Source organism: Ptychodera flava, chromosome 8 (assembly GCF_041260155.1).
Source record: "Ptychodera flava strain L36383 chromosome 8, AS_Pfla_20210202, whole genome shotgun sequence".
NCBI lineage: Eukaryota > Metazoa > Hemichordata > Enteropneusta > Ptychoderidae > Ptychodera > Ptychodera flava.
In genome coordinates, this window is record NC_091935.1 from 12789041 (window position 1) to 12811676 (window position 22636).

Consider the following 22636-nt stretch of genomic DNA (forward strand, 5'->3'; position numbering starts at 1 on the left):
TGTAAGGCGCCATATTGGATTTCAGAGCTCGTTGAAGCAGAGTGCATACTTCTCGTTTAGCCTAAGAAAATCGTAAGTAAATGGTAGTTTCACTATATTTTGAAGCAGGTGAAAGGTTTCTGATTTATACGAGTGTACAAATCGTCATGGATCACAAGAAAAGATCCCAGATAGCCATTGCAACAACGGGTTATTCAATTTGTAGTGCCATGCCATCGAGTGTGTTTTTGTTGTCATTCTCAGTTCCGGGCATGGCTCGTCAGAATTTATCACCACTGGTGATGGAGCGGTGTCAATGGAGGCAAACTTTACTTACTGTGGATATTTTGGCTCATGATTTATAGACAACGTCCAAGCACACAATTGCATATGCCTGCAAATTTTGTAGAGCCGTTGCCTCAACACCACAGACATTCACTACATTGACCTGTGCAATAGTAGGGTGACCGGACGAGAGGCCCTCCTATTCCCTACAATGGGGCTGACACAAGTTTTCTGAGAGTGAATGCTCGAAATCGAAGGCATAAAGGGGGACCCAGGTAGTGATAAATTGTACAAATTCACCTTAAGTATGCAACAGTTGTGCACATTTATGTCTATGAACAAGGTAATGACGTGAAAATCTTGAAGTTTATGAACACATTTTGTCAACAAACGTCAGACGGGACGCCATCTTGGAAGTCGTCTACTCGCACGCGAATGGTCACTATGAGAGATCGCGTGAACGGAAACACTTGCATTTCACAGTGAATGTTGTGAAGACTAGGAAGTCAAGATGAGTGCAAAAATTTCCTAAAAAGGTCTTTTTTCTTCCGAGAAACTGCTGACGAAATTTTTACTTTGAAACGGCTATGACTTTTGGCATCATTTTCCAGGAGGGAAGGAATGGCCATGCAGGCAAATTGTACCTTAGATATTTTTCTACTTGTTTTGTGCTCTAAAATAGCTCAGCTATGCAGCGCAAATTAGCGCCCACGGTTTTTCCAAAGCAGGAAGTAAAGTTCGCAATAGTGCCGTACTTGAACAACGTGCTTTTTCACCGGTGCGCACCTGTCTCTGACCAGAAACAATGGCTTGTATCCATGATACTGGAAACACAAAGGTCAGCGTGAGGACAATCTTCCATTTTCTTTCACTGGGACTCATCAACCCATACAATATTCTCACAGAAATAATTTGGAAACTATCAATGCACCTTTCACCAGACTCAATATTGTACAGTTAGTCATCTTTGAGCCATTTTAACAATATTTGATCCGATTTTTGGTCATATTGTCTCATTATTCCTCATTACAATATTCTCAGGGAAAGAATTTGGAAACTTTGATTTTCCAGAGGCTGCCAAATTGTGATCATGCTAATTAGCCAAATTATTTTTTCAGATTTGGACTTTGTACCAACACTTTCAACAGGTGCCATCAAGATTTTGGCAAAAAATTTCAGTTTTAAAAATCGTCCGGTCACCCTAGCAATAGAGGTGGAAGTGACGTCCACCTTCATAAAATAGTATTTGTTGAGAGGTCGTGTGGTCAACAATATCTGGATTTAATATTGTGTGGTTTTCCCAAGACCACCACATTCAAGGTCAATTACTAGTAAGTGGTTATCGGTCTGTTTGATGAATTCACTGTAAGAATGCTCCAGTCCCAGTGTTTGTTCCTAGGTATATGTACGACTTTTGACATAATCATCTGTGAAATAGTACCTCCAGTATTGTAGCTCGAGGTCTTGCCTGGGTATTTGGGTCGTCTGGTTTTGCCGTCCGACCCACATACCCAGGCAAAACCTCATGCTACAGCATGACAGCTATGAAATATGTTGAGTCCCAGTCTTTATCTGCACATGATTTGAACTTTCAAACTGAAAACATCAAAAAGTGCAGTGAAACTGGAACTGTACTGCTGCTTCATAGTTCAGTATCTCATAACTTACGTATCATAAAGCTAACAGTTGCTCGAATGGGTCACCCTCAGACTTAAAACAGTTGTTTAGTTTAATGTGGCAATGAAAGGACAATTATCAGTCAAAATGACTAGTGCAAAGAATTCAGTGGTGGAATGTTCTTTTGATAAGAAACATCCCAGATTTATATCACATAACAGCATAGTTGTTCTCACTCACTCCAGCACAGAATACGCCACAATGAGTGATGTACGGGACATCTTGGACCTTGATGGGACGGGTTCTATGCAGAGAGAATCTGTCACCAAAGCACCAACAAAAGAAGATATCCTTGGTAGTCAGGTAAATACATACTACTGATACGACATAAGTAATTTCTAACTAACATGTTGATGAACCATTAGTAAGCCCTAACGCTTTCCAAAGATATCAAGGTTTTTTATGCACTCTTTCCCTTCATGAAGTTGAACTACATATCCATTTATAGATTAATTCAATACAATCCAGAAGTCAAGGTATATTACACATTCATGATAAGTTCATATTGTACAATTTCCTGACATACTGTAACCTTCAAAGTTTTGGCGTTATCATGAAAGACAGTTGAAAAATACCATCTGTTTTGCTATAGCCCAAACCAAAGAAACTGATAGAAAACACATTCAAGAGACCGGAAGGAATGCACAGAGAAGTCTATGCTCTTCTCTATTCAGATAACAAGTAAGTTGTGCTGTCTCTGTTGCTGTAGTCCAGTGTACCTTGTGCATACAACGTACATATGGCTTGAGAATTTTTCCCTTTGTTAATGCAAAACACAATAACTTCTCTAAGTCGAGATCATTTCACTTTATACATGCTGTTTCAACCGAGAAGGGTCCTTAGCTGTGACCAACTTTAGTGTACCAATTTTACTGTGTACAAGAAGAAGCATTATGAAGATGATCTGATTTGTTGACATGTGTCTTTGAGAACACTGCAGATAATCATGCGTAAATCTTATGTATGGGGGGAGTACATGGAAATATGTTTTATGAATGTGTATCCTACCATACTACATGTATTTTCAACAAGTAGTTAGCACTGAAAAATTTTGTGTTGTGAGGTAAGAAACACTTGGGTCAGTAACACTATGCACTGGTTCACCTTTGGCATGGAGCAATACTAGGAACAGCTGAAGATGAGTGGGTCAAATCTTCATTGTTGTGGTTGTTGTTTCAACTAGGGATACCTTTCATTTCAATAATGCTGAATTGTAATGCAGCTTGCATAGAACCATAAAACAAGTCTCTGTGAATGGGTGGGAAATGAAACAACTATTGCCATAGGTAAATCCATAGAAATTGATGGAAAGTGATGTGTTTGTAACATCTGTCTCTCAAAAGTTATGGAAATTCTGTGCTTTGTGATCATTACGTTGCAGAGATGGTCCACCGCTCATTCCAAGCGACTCGTGTCAAGGTTATAAACAAATGAAAGCAAAGCTTGGACGAAGTAAAGTACGTCCATGGAAATGGATGCCATTCACAAACCCAGCCAGAAAGGTAAGTCCATCAAGTGAATTTCCTTGTATGTTGCAAAATAGTAAGAAATGACATCAACATGTAAGAGTTCACCATTATATTTGATTTTGATATAGACAATCTTACAATGAAGTCTAGTATTCGTGTGTTTAACAAAAATTCTACTTTGCATTTCCATGGGGAGGAAAAGACAAGAATGTAAAGTCACCATCAATAACCTTTTCATCCCCCACCCCTCCTTCTCTCTCTTCAAGAGGTTCATTGTTGCCACCTGTGCTATACTTGCGAAAGGTTGAACATTTTCAGCTAATGGCTCAACAATATTGCAAATTTCCAACAAAAGCTGAAGTGTGCTGAAACTCCCCATGTCACCTAAGTTTCAGTGTCACATACACCATAAGTGCAAACTGTGATATGATGACTGTTTTGTATGTTGCCCTCTTCAGGACGGTGCAATATTCTACCATTGGAGGAGAGCAGCTGACGAAGGCAAAGATTATCCATTTGCAAGATTCAATAAGGTAATGTGATTTCCTTTGAAGCAGATAGTGCAACCCAGAGGTCAGTGGGTTAAAAGTCACAAGATGTTGCAGGGGTTACTCGTCATAAGATGTGGGGAGCACAAACCCATATCCCACTTCAGACTGTTTTCAATCCATAAGCAGGCCCCATTTCAGATCAATTTGTGCAAACAGGGAAGTGAAGTATGTGGTTTTGTAACCTGCAAGGCTAAGGTTGTAAGCCTAGCAATGATGGAATGAAATTTTGAAGGAATGCCTAATATATTAAGTGCAATTTTAATGGAATGGATAATAAGCCCATTATGTCGATATAACGAATTTACATGTGTATGAATGATATGAGTTTAGTAACAGGAGATCCCATTTTAGACTGCAGCCTGGAAAGATTTGAATTGGCTGAAGGAAAAATTACCAAACTGATCAAATACATTTTAAGTAAACTTGCTACTCGGCACATCTTGGATAATGTGACACTTTGGTTAAAGCCTCCATCTTGATACAAATGTAATAATATTTTCTGTCTCATCGCACAGACAATACAGGTACCAGTTTATTCTGACCAAGAATATCAAATGCACATTCACGATGACAGTTGGACACGTCAAGAAACAGACCATCTCTTTGATCTCTGTAGGAGATTTGACCTGAGATGGTTTGTAGTACATGACAGGTTTGACCACTCACAGTATCAGGTAAGTTTACGGTGAACATCCATATCAAAATTCTAATGACCAGCTTACAGTAACATCAAGAGTTCAAAGGCAAATTTAAAAGTGCCAGAGTAAATAGGTGAAGTTCAAATATTGAGAGCGGGCCTTCAGGGAAATATATGTCACAGTGTTTTTGCTAAGGTTTAGGAACATTGAGAAATTCTGAACGCTTCTGCTGTCCTTCAGTTGGATTGTACTGATATACCAATAGGCGAGCGGCAGACTCACCTATTTTTCACACTTAATGTACCCACCTTACATACGGCCACATCATACGTCATTTGAAAGCTTATTATCTCAAATTCAAGAAAATTGACGATGTGGAGCTGCCAAGTAGGGCCATACCCCCCTAATTTGCATAATTCACACGGGTATTCAATTTGCATAAATGTGATATAAAATTAGAAATGTCATTGTTAACTATTCTAAACATACTTTTAAACTATCGAGTGATATATCAAATGAAAGGTATTTGCATGTAGAATACAACATGGATATCCAAAGAGATATTTAAATTGATTTCACTGAAATATTTCCATATTTATTGTGAAAAAATTATTTTCCCCTTTTGAATAACAATATTTTAAAAATTTTAACACATGCAGCCACATCATACAGCCACATCATACGTCATTTGAAAGCTTATTATCTCTACTTTATGAAAATGGACAATGTTGAGCTGTCAAGTAGGGCCATAGCCCCTAATTTGCATAATTTACATGGGTACCCAATTTGCATAAATGCGATGTAAAATCAGAAATTTACTGTTAACTACTCTAAACATACTTTTAAACTATCGAGTTATATTAGGTATACCACACGAACATGCTACGGCTTCTGAAAGCGCTCAGTGTGTAAGCATGTGGGAATTTTCGAAGCATTTTTTCTCGTTTAATTTGGCAAATTATCAGCAAATACCTCAATACTTCAAGGTACCCCTTTCTTCTCAATCGTTTCCTGGAGTTTCAAAGTCATACGAACGAAATGAGCGAAAATTTCGATGCAAAAATCGTGCATCAGCGAGAGCGGCGGCCATGTTTTCAACTCGCTATTTTTAGCCCACTGAGCCTATGCATACACAGCGTTCTATCGCAGTTGAGCCTGAGCGTAAAGACACTGAAAGTATTCATAGATAGATAGCCCATGATTCGACCTTTATTTTCGTGTTTTTCGTTTGAATTTTGGCCAATAGTCGCTTTTTTAGCGGGTTTTGAATTTTTCTAAAGCATCTAAAAACATTATAATGACTTTTAATTATCAAACGAAAGAAAAAAATAAGAAATTTAATTAATTATTTACAAAATAAAAATAGTTTTGACAAGGTGAATCATGCAGCTCAAAAGCGAACGATCAATGTTTTGGACGAGTGTGAGCGATTTTCGCGGGGATTCCCCAGACCTATCGTTCATAGCTACGGCGCTTGAAAACACGGTCAGTTTCTGTGAAACGGGATGAAATTTTCTTTCAGGCGAGGCGTTTGAAGTCACTCTTGAGAAAAATTACTGATTTATCAGTGGTTGTTTTACCGTTTCATGAACCATTTTTTCGATTCAATCACTTGTTGACCTGAAAACAACGATATTTAGTACTCTTTTTCAACAGACTTTAGTAAGTAGCTGCCGATACGGCTGTCAAAATACTATCGTTTTCAAAGTACATTTTGAGCGAACTTTATAAATTAACATTCTGAACCACAGTGTAATGTTATGCTTGGAATTTTGTTGCTTTTGAGGTTCATTCGTAGTTTTTTATAATGATTCTGTTCCTTTCCATCATCAAACATCGACAAGACTAATTAGCCCTAATCACTTAAATGAGAATTATGTGTTTCCTTTCGGTTTTGTAATATGTAACGAAATAAATAAGTTGATTTGTTTTGATCCTTTCCACGTATTGGTATTTTTTCCTGGTTGAAAGTTACTAATATCCTTTAATAGTCCTTAGTCTCTACAATCTCAGAAAAGAATGAAACGATTGATTTATAAAAGAAACTTTATTGCGACACACTTCAGTCATTTTCATAACTCTGAAGTTCAAAATTCAGTGTGCTGTACTCATCTTGGCAGTGTTGAACTCTTCTGTTGTAGTATCTGCAATCGAAACTGGTACTTCACATAGAATAATTAAAAGCATTTCATCACAGTTTTCAAATTCCACTTACTTTCAATTTGAATGTTTCCAACGACCAAAAATATTGTTGATCATGGTAAGATTAAAACCTCACATATTCTAAAGGTACAGTAAATCAAATTACATAATTGGAGGCATTAATAAAAAACAAGAAATGTTTAGGAAATTATGAAATGTAAATCAGAGCTGTTGAAAATTATTTAATTTTCAGGGTGTTGCCAAATCATGTGTGTATATAAGTATGTCTGGTTCTGAGACGAGCTGTATTGGCATACCGAAGGAATTTGTTGATAACTAAAAATTTAATTAAAAGAATGGTTGCCATGGAAACACTTGGTATAGGTTATTTTCAATAAAGTAGATATTCCTTCATCAAAATTTTGCTATGAACTTTATGAACATTCAAAAATTTCCTAAATTTTCGTAGCCGGTGGTTAACCAACAATTGTACATTCATGCAGGCTCTCGATCTCAGGGCCAGTGGCGACTCATTCAAAGCGAGAATTTGCATAAATGGGTTTTTCTGTCACTCATTTTTTAACATTTAGAGTAGTTTTGTTGCTGAATGTTCATTGGTGCTCATAACAAAGGGTTTTCTAGAGATAAAAACCCAGAAAAGATGGTTTGACACTATAAAATACTTGCTCAGACATTGCGTATACATTTGTACATGGTAACTTTTCATATTTCATCATCCGATGTGAATGTCATTTTTTGTACAAAAGTGACATTTTTGGTCAAAATTACAGTGATCTGGGAAGTAAGTTTACCATATTTATATTTGAAACTTGTTGAAAAATTGTTTTTCTTTGCTGATATGCTTAGGTTGTACTTTTTAAACATCAATGCTCTTGGGTAGACTTTACCAAACATAGCTAATTTTCATATTTTACCCTGTTTTGGTGGCCCGCAAAGGCACAATTTTGCAGTAAAGTCAAACTTAACACTGCATTTCTGACTATCTGATTACCTTTCCTGCATGAACTTTCCCTTTTTTTAATTACACTTCAGTAGCACTGCATATAGATTAAGAATGCTTTGTAAGTTCACCAATTATTTTGCATCAGAATGACTGTAAATCTGCCAAAATTTGTATTTTTCAGTCATTTTGTAAATTTTCCGCGATGCAGAATTGGACAAACTGCCATATTTGGATATGTTTACATCAAAAGTAAATTTCCTTTGGTCAAAGATTAAATTATTTTGTAAAAAGAATTTACTTTTAAATACTTTTAGCATCATATTTGTTACAGAGTCATGTATTTCAGGAAAACAAGCCTATTAAAATCTATGATTTCATCATTTTAACTTTTTTCCAATACTATGACCTTCGGCCGCGAGGTTTTACATACACAAAAATCTTCATAACTTTTGAATGACTGAACCGATTTTGACCAAATAAAAAGTATTTTTCATCATTTCCAAAGCACTCTTTGGAAAATGCATCAAAAAAGCAATTAGTGATTTTAAAATTTTCACTTGGAATACCTAGTTATATATCAAATGAAAGGTATTTGCATGTAGAATACAACTTTGATATCAAAAGAGATATTTAAATTGATTTTAATGAATATTTTCATATTTATATTGAAAAAATATTTTCCCTTCTGAATAACAATATTTTAAAAATTTTAACACATACAGCTACAACATACAGTCACATCATACGTAATTTGAAAGCTTTCTGTCTCTCATTCAAGAAAATTGACAATATTGATCTGTCAAGTACGGCCGTAGCTTCTAATTTGCATAATTCACAGTGGTACGTAAATTACAGAAATGTGATATAAAATTTGGAATTTATTACTACTCTAAGCATACTTTAAACTATCGAGTGATATATCAAATGAAAGGTATTTGCATGTAGAATACAAATTAGATACCAAAAGAGATATTAAAATGATTTTATTGAAATTTTTTCATAATTATATCGAAAAATATATTTTCCACTTTTGAATAACGATATTTTAATAACTTTAACATATACAACTACATCATAAAGCCACATTATACGTCACTTGAAAGCCTATTACCTCTGCTTCACGAAAATTGACTATACGCAGCTTAAAAATAGAGCCGTAAGTCTTTAATTTGCATAATGCACACGCTTACCTAATTTGCATGAGTCTGATATAAAATTATAAAAATGCATTGTTATGTATTCTACACTTGCTTTTAAACTATCGAGTGATATATCAAATGAAAGGGATTGGTATGTAGAATAGAACTATGAATTCCAAACACGTATCTAAAATATTCTTATTGAATATTTTTATTTAAATCGCGAATATCATGACTTATTTTTAATATTCATAAAATTTTGCAGTAAATACTAATAATGCCCACATTACGAAAAATAAGAATAAAAGATATACAAAATAAGAATAATTCAGTAACAAACAGAACAAATATCGCTCTGACTGAGATTCAGAGACAATGATTTTCATTGGAACCCAACACGAGCTTAATAAATTAATATCAAACATAAAAAAAATGCATCCTACTCTGTAATTTTCGAAAGCTCTTCTCAAAAAATCACATCTTTAGACCTCATTATCTGTGAAGGTCATCGATGCAACAAATTAACACTCTCGACTTACGAACACACACACAAAACCAACAGATACCAGATTCCAGTTCATGCAATCAAACGGCAACATTACGATACATTAGAACAATTATGCCACAACAATACGGTACAAAATACAAGATTTTTTCGAGATAAAGGTAATGAAGTAAAAATAAAAAGTAGGAGTAATTTTAGATCTTGTTTGATTATTACTAACTTTAGAACAATCGGATGACATTTAATTGTTATTCGATTTTCATTGAATTGCCTTCGAAACCTTGGAATCGCAAAAAGTAAAAGGGAACCAAAATATTTTCAGGTCCCCTATAGGCAGATCAAAACTTTCAAGTGCTCCTCTACTATCCCTCAAAATTTCGATTCCACCCCGAATTCCTCCGCCCCTCACCACCATTATTTGTGAACGCAGCCTAATCACATACATATGAAACAGAAATATAAGCGTTACACCTATGCCAAACAAAACCTACAACAGCTCGATCTCCGATTCACATGAGCATACACAAACACAACCAGACCGAAACGGTAGACATTCTAGCTTCCTTACTTGAACAAACTTAACTTCAGTGAAACAACGTGGCCAAGTAGTGCACACGTTTCACCGACCGAAATGAATTTTAAGCGACTGATGAAGACAACTCTATTCTCGAAAGGTAGCATCAAAGGATCGCAGTGCAGTGTCACAGTCTCTCCACCCCAGTGCGGATTCAGGGCAGGATACGTAGATTAGGGGTACGTCTCGCCAAGGCAAATCAACACTTTACACAAAACAGCCAAACATAACATACACAAAATTCAAACAACTATAAGATATGAACGATGTGTGGAGTTTGCTTTCTTTTATTACATGTCACCAGTTGTGTCTGCTGTCAAATTAATCTTCCATGCACAAGGCAGCTATAACTGTGGCAACCCTTTTACTCATGACAAAACTGTTTAAGAAGAGGATGATGAATTTGTAGAATTACTAGATGTACTGGAAATGCATGACACCATATCGCCATGAATGACTTGGATCATGAATCATGCCATAACTTTGACTACAGCTTACTCTCACACATTGTTTCGGCTACATAGTTACTTTTCAACAACTACAATAGTGTCGTTCATGGGGATCTTTCTTTATGTTTAGACTTAATAGTAATTGGTGATATTTTCCCAACACATCTTTACGAAAAAATGTCGGCGTTCAAATCATTAACCATATATGTAAAAATTATATATATATATATATATATATATATATAATATATATATATATATATATATATATATATATATATATATAATATATATATATATATATATATAACTTTGTGCCAAGTTCAGAGGTTGCCATAAAGCCATATATATATATATATATATACATATATATATATATATATATATATATATATATATATATATATATATATATATATATATATATATATATATATATATATATATATATATATATATTAGTGCTGTTGCCTTGGTTACAACATTACAAGAAAATGTTGCTGTGAATGGGTATATAATACTCCATATAAAGGGCATGTTTGGAGAAACACTCTCTGACCTATAAAAACAGACATCAGTATCGGATAATATGCAGACAAGAAGAGCTATTTATATGTTTTGAAATATACATTAAACAAATGGGATATTCATTTCCAGACCTCATTTCAGCTGTTTGTTCTCCGTGTTCTATGCACTTTTTTGCACATCATAATGCATGTGGTTGCATTGATACTGCTGTTAAAATTTTAAAATACCGTTATTCAAAAGGGGAAAATTACTTTCACTACAAATATGAAAATATTTCAGTAAAATCACTTTGTATATCTCTTTGGATGTCAATTTTTTTTACATGCAAATACTTTTCATTTGATACATCACTCGATAGTTTAGAAGTATGTTTAGAATAGTTAATGAATTTTCTAATTTTATATTGCATTTATGCATATTGCTTACCTGTGTAAATTATGCAAATTTAGGGATACGGCCTTACTTGATAGTTCAACATTGTCAATTTTCTTGAATTAGAGATAATAAGCTTTAAAATGACGTATGATATGGCTGTATGATGTGGCTGTGTATGATAAAATATTTATAATATTTTTATTGCAAAGGGGCAAATATTTTTTTCAATATAAATATCAAAATATTTCAGTGACATCAATTTAAATATCTCTTTCGATATCCATTTCGTATTCTACATGCAAATACCTTTCATTTGATATATCATTTGATTGTTTAAAAGTATGTTTAGAGTAGTGAACAATGAATTTGTAATTTTATATCACATTTATGCAAATTGGTTACCCTTGTAAATTATGCAAATTAGGGGCTATGGCCGCACTTGACAGTTCAATATTGTCAATTTTCTTGTAGTAGAGTATTAAGCTTTCAAATGATGTATGATGTACTGTATGTTGTAGCTGTATGTGTTAAAATTTTTAAAATATTGTTATTAAGAGAGAAAAATATTATTTTCAATATAAATATGAAAATATTTCAGTGAAATCAATTTAAATATGTCTTTGGATATCAAAGTTGTATTCTACATGCAAATACCTTTTATTTGATATATCACTCGATAGTTTAAAAGTATGTTTACAATAGTTAACAGTGAATTTTATTATTTTATATTGCACTTATGGAAATTGGATACCCGTGTGAATTATGCAAATTAGGGGGGTATGGCCCTACTTGGCAGCTCCACATCGTCAATATTCTTAAAGTAGAGATAATAAGCTTTCAAATGACGTATGATGTGGCCGTATGTAAGGTGGGTACATTAAACTCCTAAAATAAGGCCCTTTTTGTGGATTCGCCGCTCGCCTACAAGGGGAACCTGATGAAATGACTGGAGAACCCTGGTAACATTTACCTGTTTAACCCTTTGAGCGCTGTAATTTTTCCTACCAAAAGTATAGTGTGCAACATTTTAGCAATTTTGTGAATTTTTCTGTAATTTTTTTGACAATTTTGGAGCAAATGAACATCACATTTTATTGGCTTCAGATTTTTATCAAAATTTTGGCAAAAATAAGAAAAAAATTGACTGGTGTATATTTTGATATAGGTGACAAAAATTGACTTTGGCGCTCAAGGGGTTAATGCCATTAACAAAAACACTGTATCGTGTGTCCACACTAGGCCATGACATGTCTGGTGCTGTAAAGAATTTCCATCATTTATGCACATTTGGCCATGTGATATAGGAAATATGGGAAATATCTGTTGTTCATTCACATTAGGCCATACATGTATCTGTGCTGTCAGTCTTTGCAAGAAATATTTGTCATGCGAGTTTTTCTGTACTATCAACCTTTGTTAGAAATATCTGTTGGTTATGCACATAAGTACATGAGGTTGTATCTGTACTCATCTTCTTCACAGGAACGCAGTGTTGAAGACTTAAAAGAGCGGTACTACACAATCATCAGCAAGTTGTCCAAGATCAGAGCTGATCCAAACCTCAGCCAGAGGACGCCACCAGTGTTTGATGCAGACCATGAACGGAAGAGGAAAGAGCAACTTCAGAGGCTCTTCAGCAGAACAAATGAACAGGTACGTTGTGATTAATAGAAGACAAACCTGCCGTTTCAAAGGGGAATTGATGGCAGAAAGTTTACTTCACCGAACACAAGGTATGAGTTTGGAGCAAAGAAGTTTGTCCTAGTATCCAATGAATTTCAGACTGTTTCTGACCTGTGTATACCAAAACCATGTGTGCAACTTCAGTGAATATGTGAAGGTTACATGTGCATGTATGTCAACAGCACATGCAGAAAATTTGTATCAGATTCGGAAAAGCAGATTTGCCTCAAATTTGTGCATTCTTGACGCCAAGTTTCACATTTTTTGAACTTGCAACTTAGGTTGAAGAGGAGCAGTATCTGATCCAGGAACTGAAGAAGATCGAACTCCGAAAGAAAGAGCGGGAGAAGAAAGCACAGGACTTGCAGAAACTCATCACAGCGGCCGACAACAACACAGAGGTCAGACGAACGGAGAGGAAGACCACGAAAAAGAAAACTTTACCACTACAGAAGAGAAAGGAAACAGACGGCAGAATCAAGGTAAACAAAATGTTACTGTATGTCTGAAGGTTGCATTTCCAAAGTTTAGAAGTCAAAATATCAGCCATACAACAGAACTGTATTCAATAAAACCAGCCTGGAATGCACAGATACAAGTTTCAGACAGAAAAAATCTTATTCATCAGTGGAGTCGAATCTCTATTCAAAGTACAAAATGTAGATAATCAATAACAATTATGTTATTGTATAAGCACAGTTTGGATTATTGTGACATGTTGGACTTTTTAAGTTCAAAAATAAAGTCCTATTAACTGTATTTCAGTATATCATAACATTTCTTTTGTTGTTGCTGTCATTACTACACCGACCATATATTTTCGAACACCATCTCATTCAGACACAGCTGGGTATTAATGCCTTGTGGCACTGTACACCGATTGCAGTACAGTAAAAAAGTCTTGCAATGTCTTCAACATGACATTTGATGCACTCTCATTTTCCATGTGTGATTTTAGTTTTGACATTCTCAAAAAAATCTGACACATTTTTCAATTGTTTCTCCATTTGTCCGTTATTTTCATGTCTTTTTCCCCCCTGATTTCCTATATTTGCTACTTTTAGATTCCAGAGACAGCTGGAATCAAATTCCCAGATTTCAAACAGTCGGGAGTTTCACTACGGAGTCAGAGGGTAAGCTATGCTTCCAACTTTTTCTGTTGTAGTGATGACTTGTTCAAAGCTGGTATTGTAGAAGCAGTTCCACCAGGACAGACAGAAAAACATACTCCTTCCAGTCAAATTCCTCTCTGATAAAACAAATTCTTCATCAAAAAGTGAGAAGAAATCACTTAATCTCCACTGTGATGTTTGACGTATTTTTCATTAATTTTGTTTTGTCTGTAAAAATTTGGTTTCTTCTTTTGTTTTTAACTCCAAAAATCATTAGGAAATGCCTGGGGCTCAACATGACATTACAGCCTGAATGTGTCACAATGTCTCATGTTATTTTTGACATCTGAATTTCAGTCAAGATTGTAAATTTTTTGTCAGCAAGAATTGTATATTGTACACTTTCAATTGGCAAAAGCAGTATCTTGTATTTCAACGTAGTGTGGGAATGAAGAATGAAAAGGTATATGTTTGTTTTACGGAGAAAAAATAGTGAAAATGTCATCAAAACTCATTACTATTGTCGCAATAATTGAATCGATGTGAACTGGTTGTGGAATTTTCCACAAATGTGAAAAATTGAATTTGTTTTATGATGAAAATAACGGATCGGAATAGCAGTCTGTACAGGTAGTGTGACTGCAATATGAATCATCAGGTCAGTATGTTTAAAGCATTAATAATCTCAGTGTGGTTACTATTGAACCTTTACTTTCACAGATGAAATTACCATCATCAGTCGGACAGAAGAGAACCAAAGCGATAGAGCAACTTCTAGATGAGCTGGGCATACCACTGACACCAATGCCAACTGAAGAAATATGCTTCCAGTTCAACGAACTCAGGTCAGTTTGTGTAAATATCTCAAATGCGATGATTATGATGTGTTTATTGACTGTAAGCATTTGTTTAGGATGCATTGATCAGACATTCATCAGTTTTAATAATGTAGCAGATTAAAAGGAGGATTTAGTGAGAGGATATACAGGAAATTTGAAGAACGTTAAACTTGATTGAAGTTTCTGGTATCCACACACGTAGCTGTTGACATGCGGGGTTTTCTGTTCAAATTTTTCTTGCAAATTGCGCATTTTGAACCACTTTCTGCCCTTTAAAAGTTACTTACATCGCGAAAATCGCGCACAAACACAGCAAGCAAATATGCCCATATGATGGCGACCCTAGCGCATAGTGTAGTGACCTGTGAATTTGCTGTTCTTTCTGCCCCCTAAAATGTCAAGTCTGCCCCCTAGTTTTGATGAATGGGGCAGAAATTGCCCCCTTCAGTGAACATGCAGAGAAAACACTGGACATGTGCATTATTCCATTCTAGAAATAAAAGTATGATTAATTTTGCCGTATGAATTGTGGCGTGCTACATATTAGCAGAGAATTACGTAACAGCCACTGACATGATGTTCATAGTCCATTCCAAGGGATGATTTCAGGGATGCATGGATGAGACAGTTGTAGACACACATGTAACACATTTTCCAATCAGGAATACTTTGCAAAACAGTACCGGTATAAATAATGAGTTGACATAAATGTTGTACACCACAGTCTAGAAAAGTAGCATACAATAATTACATAATGTGCTTGCACTGACAACAAACTATATTCTCTTTCAGGTCTGATATGGTGTTACTCTATGAACTCAAATTAGCATATGCAAATTGTGAATTTGAATTGCAAACCATGAGGCACCAGTTTGACACCCTAGCACCTGGTAGACTCTTCACTCCGACCACCAGCAAGACCACTGCCGGTGGGAGTAACAGTGCAGCAAGTAACAGCAATGGACAGAATGCCATGAATGATATTGCCAGCAGTATCACAGCGGGAGTTACTGCGGAAGAGTCAATGACGCCGGATCCTGCTGGTGTGGATGATGACACTGAAAGCCTTGATCACCAGCCACAGTCTCCCTCCAGAACTAGAAAGGTACATAGATTTTCTTTTTTCCTGTAAGAAAGCGCTGCATGACCAAATTGAAATATTACAACCTCCAAACAGATAAGAAAAACTGTGTATTGCAAGCATGTTACATCCACCGTTGAAATTTTGGTGTCCAGTGAACTCACACTTGTTGTTACAAAACTGAAAAGTCACAAACTATACTTACAAAGAGATGTCCCATCTTTAATGGTAGTTTTCCTGTCGCCAAGACATTTGAGTCAAGATATCTGTGTTGATATCTAGCTGAATACTTGAAGTCATTTGATACTATGCTGTTCTACACCTGTGTATGCAGCAGATTCCTGGCCTTACAAGGCACCTTAGCATTTTACTGTAATATGCCATAGTATAGGTCTAAATGATACATAGGCTAGTGCCGTGCTTGTGTGTCAATCACATAAGATAAATCAAAACGAGCTTGAGAATTCATTCAGTTTCTGGTATGCACAAGTAAAGCACGGCTAAAAGAAAGATTAATGAAAGACACTTCTAAGCAGTGAGTTTTCCTCTAGATATCTTAGATGCAATCTCATCATTTCTCCAATTATCTTTTTTTTTTTCAGATCTCAGAAATTATAGATGTTGTATCAACAACACCCAGTACACCAACTGCTGTAAGTATGAATGTATTTTGACAGACACTGTATACCTAATTCTTCTGTGTTTAAATGTTGTCAACATACTGGATATTTTACTTGAGTGTTTGAACTCTCTACTGTCTGTCTTGCAATAAAAAATTTGCATGTGTAAAACATGAGTTTGTGTTTTGTTCACTTTTGCAGCAGAGGAAACGACGCATTGAACCAGCAACTGCAGTGGCAGTGAAGAAAATTAAGAGCTCCAGGACCTGATAGTGGTTAACAGAAGGTAGATAACAACTACATATTCTTCGCATGAATCTGACATGGCTGCATCATCAAAGAGTCCAGCCACGATGAAAAAACAACGAACTCTGCCGAATATGTGTCTATATAGACAACTACATATACTATTGTTACCAGTGAAGGTTACATGACTGCATCGTTGGAATGTTGTACTGCATTCTCACGTAAATTTCAATTTTTTATAACATTTTGCATGGCTTATGATTGACTACTGCCAAAACGCCCAACTGACAGAATTTGTGTCGTCCAGACCTTAACTTTTGACAGGAGTGTTGAATACTGGGACCAAGCCCAGCCATATTGCAATTTAACATTATGCTAAGGGGTATGTTTCTGTTGACTTAGTGGGGAAACCCTTAGCGAAGTACAGGATGATTTGCCCCACCATTGTACAGGTGTGTCCGAGATTGAATGACAAGACAGTAGAAGCTGGCGTTCTTTAAAAAGGGTCGTTTACAAGGACAAGAAGGTTGGAAGTTTCTTGTTGAAATTTATTTATCCGTTGTTTCTTATGTCAGGTGCAGTGAGCGTTCAGAATATCTGTGATATAGTCGAATGATAGGCATTTAAAGACGAGAAAAAACTTCAATATCCATTTCCAAGTTTTGTACAAAATATTTTATTTCAACACATCACTCCATTAATGTACAAAACATTGCAGATAATGTCATTTTGAGATGAAAATTCTCATCTGTTGAAAATTGTCTGCGGTGCATTCCTTTATAGAAAATAAACCAACACAATGTTATATCATAATACATGTAGTCGTGTGTGTTTTACAATGATCCATAATTGTAAAGGAGTATTCAACAGGTTAGTCCCCATATAAAATTCCAACACAGTCAACCGGCCACCTTGAATACAGCAACTTTCAACTTTGACCCATTGACCCTTGAACTTTGGCTTTAGGTCATCACCAGCATCCGATATATTCAGCTCTTGGCATAGGAATTTGGCAACATGTGTTTCAAAAGTCCTCAGAAAAAGATACAAAAATCCTTATCAAACTTTGTAAGCATTTCTAGCCTGTGGGTCAGCAGTAAATACTGTTGTTAGTTTGCTGTAAATTTCTTCCTTATCGCTCAAGCTGTGCATTCGTATCAAAGTAATAACTCAATCAGTCTTTAGTATATTCTCCATGCACTGCTCCCTGTTAAAACTCTAAATAGCCAAGCACCATTTTGTCCTTGTTGAATTGTAAATGGATCAACAGTGACAACTTTTCATTGAGCGCAATGCTAAGACCTATGGCAGCATCCTAGTTATTGCATTATTCATGACAATTATGAAATGAACCAACATTACCGCTTGCATTTTCATCAAAATTACATCACAGTGTATGCAGTAAATCCCCCTGAAAACCATCTGCAATTGACCATGCTCAACATGCAACGCCATTCCTTTCTCAAGCCCCAATAACTTTTAAAGCTCTGCCACAGAGGGCGCTATTCTCAACATATTGGTGGCTTCAAAAAGTGCCACAGTAGTGAACACATGCTGAACATGGCAGATGATGTTCGGACAATGTAAGAGATTGCATCATTATTATAGACTTTCTACTGAGCTGATCAACTTGAAATATGGATACATACATAGTTTAGAAAAAAGTGGGAAACTTGCACAGGTCAGTGTCAATTTCACAGAAATACTGCAGTGGTAAAGAGTAGACTGTGACAATGCGATATAATATACAATATCAAAGGTCATAAGTCTGAGTATGTTTTGCAATTGAATGACACTGCAGATTAACATGTAAACAACTATTCTGTGAAAAATGAGCCATGGAACCACTAGATTAGAAAACGTTCTTTTTTATGATCATGTGTTTGTATCAGGATTATTCTTCCAGTAATTTCCCAGAGCAATAAAAGAAAAATTTAGTGAATATCACATTTCATTCAAATGTTAATTATGGCAAAGTTCAGTATTTCGAACTTTGTGATTACAGGTAAAACTGCGATACCTGAAATTGATTTCTGGACAGCCATAATGGACGGAATCGAATTACATTTTGGCCTGCCTGACAATAATTTCAGCAAACCATAAAGTAAATGTCCACTGATCAAGTGAAATGGAAACATCAGATTATTGTGGTCAAAGAGATTTCCTCAAATTTTCCTTATCAGCTCCACTGTATAAAGTCTACAGTAAATACATGTAATTTCTTGGACCCTCCAAAAGAGTCCTGAATCGTAAACAACCGTACCAGGTCCTTCTCATTATGAGTAAATACCGCTGTATTGCCTTGAACTTCATTGCAAGGTCCTTGATATAGACGGAGATGTACAATTCAGGAGAATTTTCCCCCAAAATTTGTTTCATTTCAGCAATATCCAATATGTACAAACATTATCAAACTTTATAAAAAAAATGGACAGAAATACTATAAAAAGGCAGTAGTTTCAGCAGAAAGTGTTCATTGTGCATAGACAACCCGTCTGGCTCTGATATAGTCCTCCTGGTTCTGAGGTGTGGGTACAAATACCTTCTCCATTGGTCTTACATTTTTAGGGTTGATACGTTCCCTGTAAGATGGAAAAAAGCAGAAAAATATTCTTTCAGAATGTGAATGAAGACATCCTGATATTTGATAATCTCTATCATGTGACAACACTGGACCAATAAGATATGTATGCATAAATGGTACATGCCTCCCAATTGTCAATAAATGATTATATTTATTGATGTACCAACTATTTCTACCATGATACATGACGCAAATGTAGTAACCATCCATGTTGATGAAAGTTTTGGAAGCTTTACAGTTCATACAGCTGACATTTTTCAGGTTCTACAGGGTATACCAGTATATTGTAAGTTAAACCAAGTTACAGATGCTGTTTGATAAGCTGCTTAAGATCTAAATCTTTACCACTGGAGAAATAAGAAAAAACTATGTTGTGCTACTTTTTAAGACTACGTAAATTATATTACATTGGAATATGATCGACTGTCAACTATTGTTTATACCATAAACTCAAACATGCCATCAAATTGCTTTTATAAGCTTCCTGTGGTTTATTCCCAGCGTCTCCATTCTGTTTTACAGCACTGACCATTTTCTGACAGCAAGTTTACAGTATCGATAGATCGAATGAGAGCAATACTCACTGTAGCATGTTGTCCCGGACAGTAGGTACTCTCATGACCTTGGAATTGAATACACTGCTGTGTCCATTCTTATGCTGGGCCTCTTCCCAGGAGTTAATGTCATATCTACCAGCTCCAACAGGATTCTGTTCGGAAAGATCAGAAATGTAGGAAAATTGAAACCTTTAATAGAAGGAAAAGAAGAAGTTTGGATGCTCCATGTAAATAATAGTCTTGAAGAGCCTAGCTGTATGTTTCCTAGCACCCAAAAACTAACTGGGTTCACAAGTAAGGATACAGACTATACAGATACCAAAATCCTTAGGGTAGTATGCACCTCTAAAGAAAAAGATTTAAAATTTTGCTCAACTTTCCTAAATGAAACATTTGACCATTATCTTTTTTTTGATATTTGAAATTGAAAATGGCTGCCATCCCTGTGTTAACTGTATGGGGAAAAAAAAATTTTGGATTTTCAAAAAACTAGGACAACGAAAGTTTTCCTTTCTTCAAGAGCTTTAAAAAGAGCCCCCTCAAGTGGTAGATCAGAAAAGAATTGTAGAAATTTGAGAGTCTGAATATCTGTCCCCGAGGTAAGTTCTACATTAAAGAGAGCAGCATCTGATAGATTCAGTGACACTTACTGAACTTCCTGTGAAGAACTTCCTGGCTCTCTTGTCAAATCTGTCGGCTGATGAAATGAACGGCGGTGGATTGTGAGCTTCAATTCTAGAGATGTCCTTGGCATTGTAGCTACCGGGACCTGGTTCACTCTATAAGGGGAAAAAATCCATGTGAAAAGGTCAGGACAAAAGTTAAAGAATTAAAAAGAATGAAGAAGTCCATTATTTTCGAACACAATGGGTGTAGTTTTCTTTGCCTGAATTTGCTGAAGTATTGCTGAAAGAAGACTAGGTCACGTTCACAATGCATGTCAGTGAAATCATAGAGAGTGGAGCAGAAGGTTTAACTCCACTGTCTGTGGTTGAATGCACTTTTGTATACTTGTTTTATAGTGCGATGGGTTGCTGGCATTTTGATAAACAAAAGTGTGAAAAATTCACAGAATCGGTTAAGAAAAGTCACTGAGGGTGTAATTGCATAGTGCACGATATATTGATTAGACCAGTGATCAGGACATGACCTTGGTTCTCTTGGACTACTGACACGATTCAGCACAGGGCAAATCTGGGTATACATCAACATAAAGTCATTTCTACTCAGGTACTATATCTTCTTGTTAACAGATTACTTACAGGTTGATAAAGAGACTGTTCCAAACCATTTTTCACCAGTAATTTATGGCATTTAACATCAATATACTGCTTATGTAACTATGATTGCAAATATCATGTGACCATCATGTGACAACTCTGCACCAATGAAAAGCCCCGATTCAAGATACTGACCTGCTTTTTAGGCCACTGTGACAGCGTACTGCAGTACATTCTCTCTGATGGTCTGGTCGGGTACTGTTCAACTTTTCCAAGCTCTCCGTGCTTCAGCCAATGTTCATCTTGCCATTTGTCCAGGAAAGTGTCCAGGTTGTACTGCCCTGGTCCGAGATTTGGTAAATTCTGGCAAAAAGGTACGACAAGCGTAGCAAGTTTAAACATGAGAACTGGTTGTGTCCAACTTGTAATGTTACCTGGGATACTACTGTGCTGATGCAAAAAGTATCTCCCGAACAGATCGCTTTCTTTAATACCACATCTATTCACACATATACTTTAGCCATTCAGATAACCGTGTGTGCATTACGTAGATGGCAAACATCATAACATATTATTACCATACGCACTCAGTTTTACTCTGTGTACATAGAGGACCAGTTTTGGCAAAGAAAACCATAGGGTACATTGTGATAGGTTTTAAGCCATTAACTAATAAGCCACAATTGTAAGTAGTAAATACTTAATTAACTTAATTACTTAAATATAACCTTTCTATACAATCTTTTGACTCATGTTTCCCATTACAGAAGCCCTACTTTCGGGAGTACAATTGAGGCAATACACCATAATGTGGTGATGAGGTGAAATCAGTCACTCACAAAATGATGCAAGAAATGAACTTGAAGTCGCAGAATTATCGTTAATTTATTCAACTCACAGGTACTGCAAGATGTCCTGTTTTGATAGGTGCATTCCTGTCACCGGTGAAGAGATCGTACGGACCCCTGACACTGGTTACTTTACTCGTCACTTCATCGGTGAAACTCTTCTTTTGGTATGTTCCCGGTCCAAGCTCGCAACCCTGGGAGACAAAACAAAATACACAATGTCTTAATACAGTGTATTTGATGAAATGCTTGCAGCATTCAATGAGATGTATGAAAGATTTTGTGACAAGTTTAAAATTTCAAGCGGTGTACGACTCTGGAAAATAGTGTCAGACATTATAGTTAAAGACCTTTCACTTCAGAGCATGTGATATGAAACAATTTGTTTACTCTCTTCAGTGCATGAACTTGAAGATGTTCCACTATTGACATCCTTAATTATTTTTTTTAAAATTAAAATCATTCAGTTTGGGTTCATCCTTCAATATCAGCCAAGTTTGTCTGTCTCCAATTATTTTACCATCATGTAAAATATAAAGATTAAGTATTTCAGTCTGTATCTCGAACACAT

The 22636-nt window shown here is 35.8% G+C and overlaps 2 protein-coding genes across 3 annotated transcripts in view; one reads left to right on the forward strand and one right to left on the reverse strand.

Annotated features, from left to right (window-relative positions):
- Positions 1 to 17669, forward strand: LOC139138519 (DNA methyltransferase 1-associated protein 1-like). Of its 2 annotated transcripts, none has more exons than XM_070706924.1 (13): positions 1 to 72; positions 2127 to 2244; positions 2534 to 2622; positions 3323 to 3443; positions 3869 to 3943; positions 4477 to 4635; positions 12758 to 12928; positions 13240 to 13440; positions 14023 to 14091; positions 14791 to 14915; positions 15702 to 16014; positions 16593 to 16643; positions 16812 to 17669. In XM_070706924.1, the coding sequence occupies exons 2-13, from the start codon at positions 2143 to 2145 to the stop codon at positions 16878 to 16880; spliced, it is 1545 nt and encodes a 514-aa protein (XP_070563025.1). In that variant the 5' UTR covers positions 1 to 72; positions 2127 to 2142; the 3' UTR covers positions 16881 to 17669. The 2 variants fall into 2 exon arrangements, with proteins under 2 accessions (XP_070563025.1, XP_070563026.1); XM_070706925.1 differs by lacking the exon at positions 1 to 72 and adding an exon at positions 1511 to 1595.
- The window catches only part of LOC139138521 (ciliary microtubule-associated protein 2-like), a 12050-nt gene continuing 6930 nt past the window's right edge, over positions 17517 to 22636 (reverse strand). The window contains exons 6-10 of the mRNA XM_070706926.1: positions 22116 to 22259; positions 21413 to 21580; positions 20648 to 20776; positions 20025 to 20149; positions 17517 to 19438 (exon numbers count right to left, since the gene is read on the reverse strand). Of these exons, the coding sequence (XP_070563027.1) occupies positions 19330 to 19438; positions 20025 to 20149; positions 20648 to 20776; positions 21413 to 21580; positions 22116 to 22259 (675 nt within the window). The 3' untranslated portion in view covers positions 17517 to 19329. The remainder of the gene's footprint in view (positions 19439 to 20024; positions 20150 to 20647; positions 20777 to 21412; positions 21581 to 22115; positions 22260 to 22636) is intronic.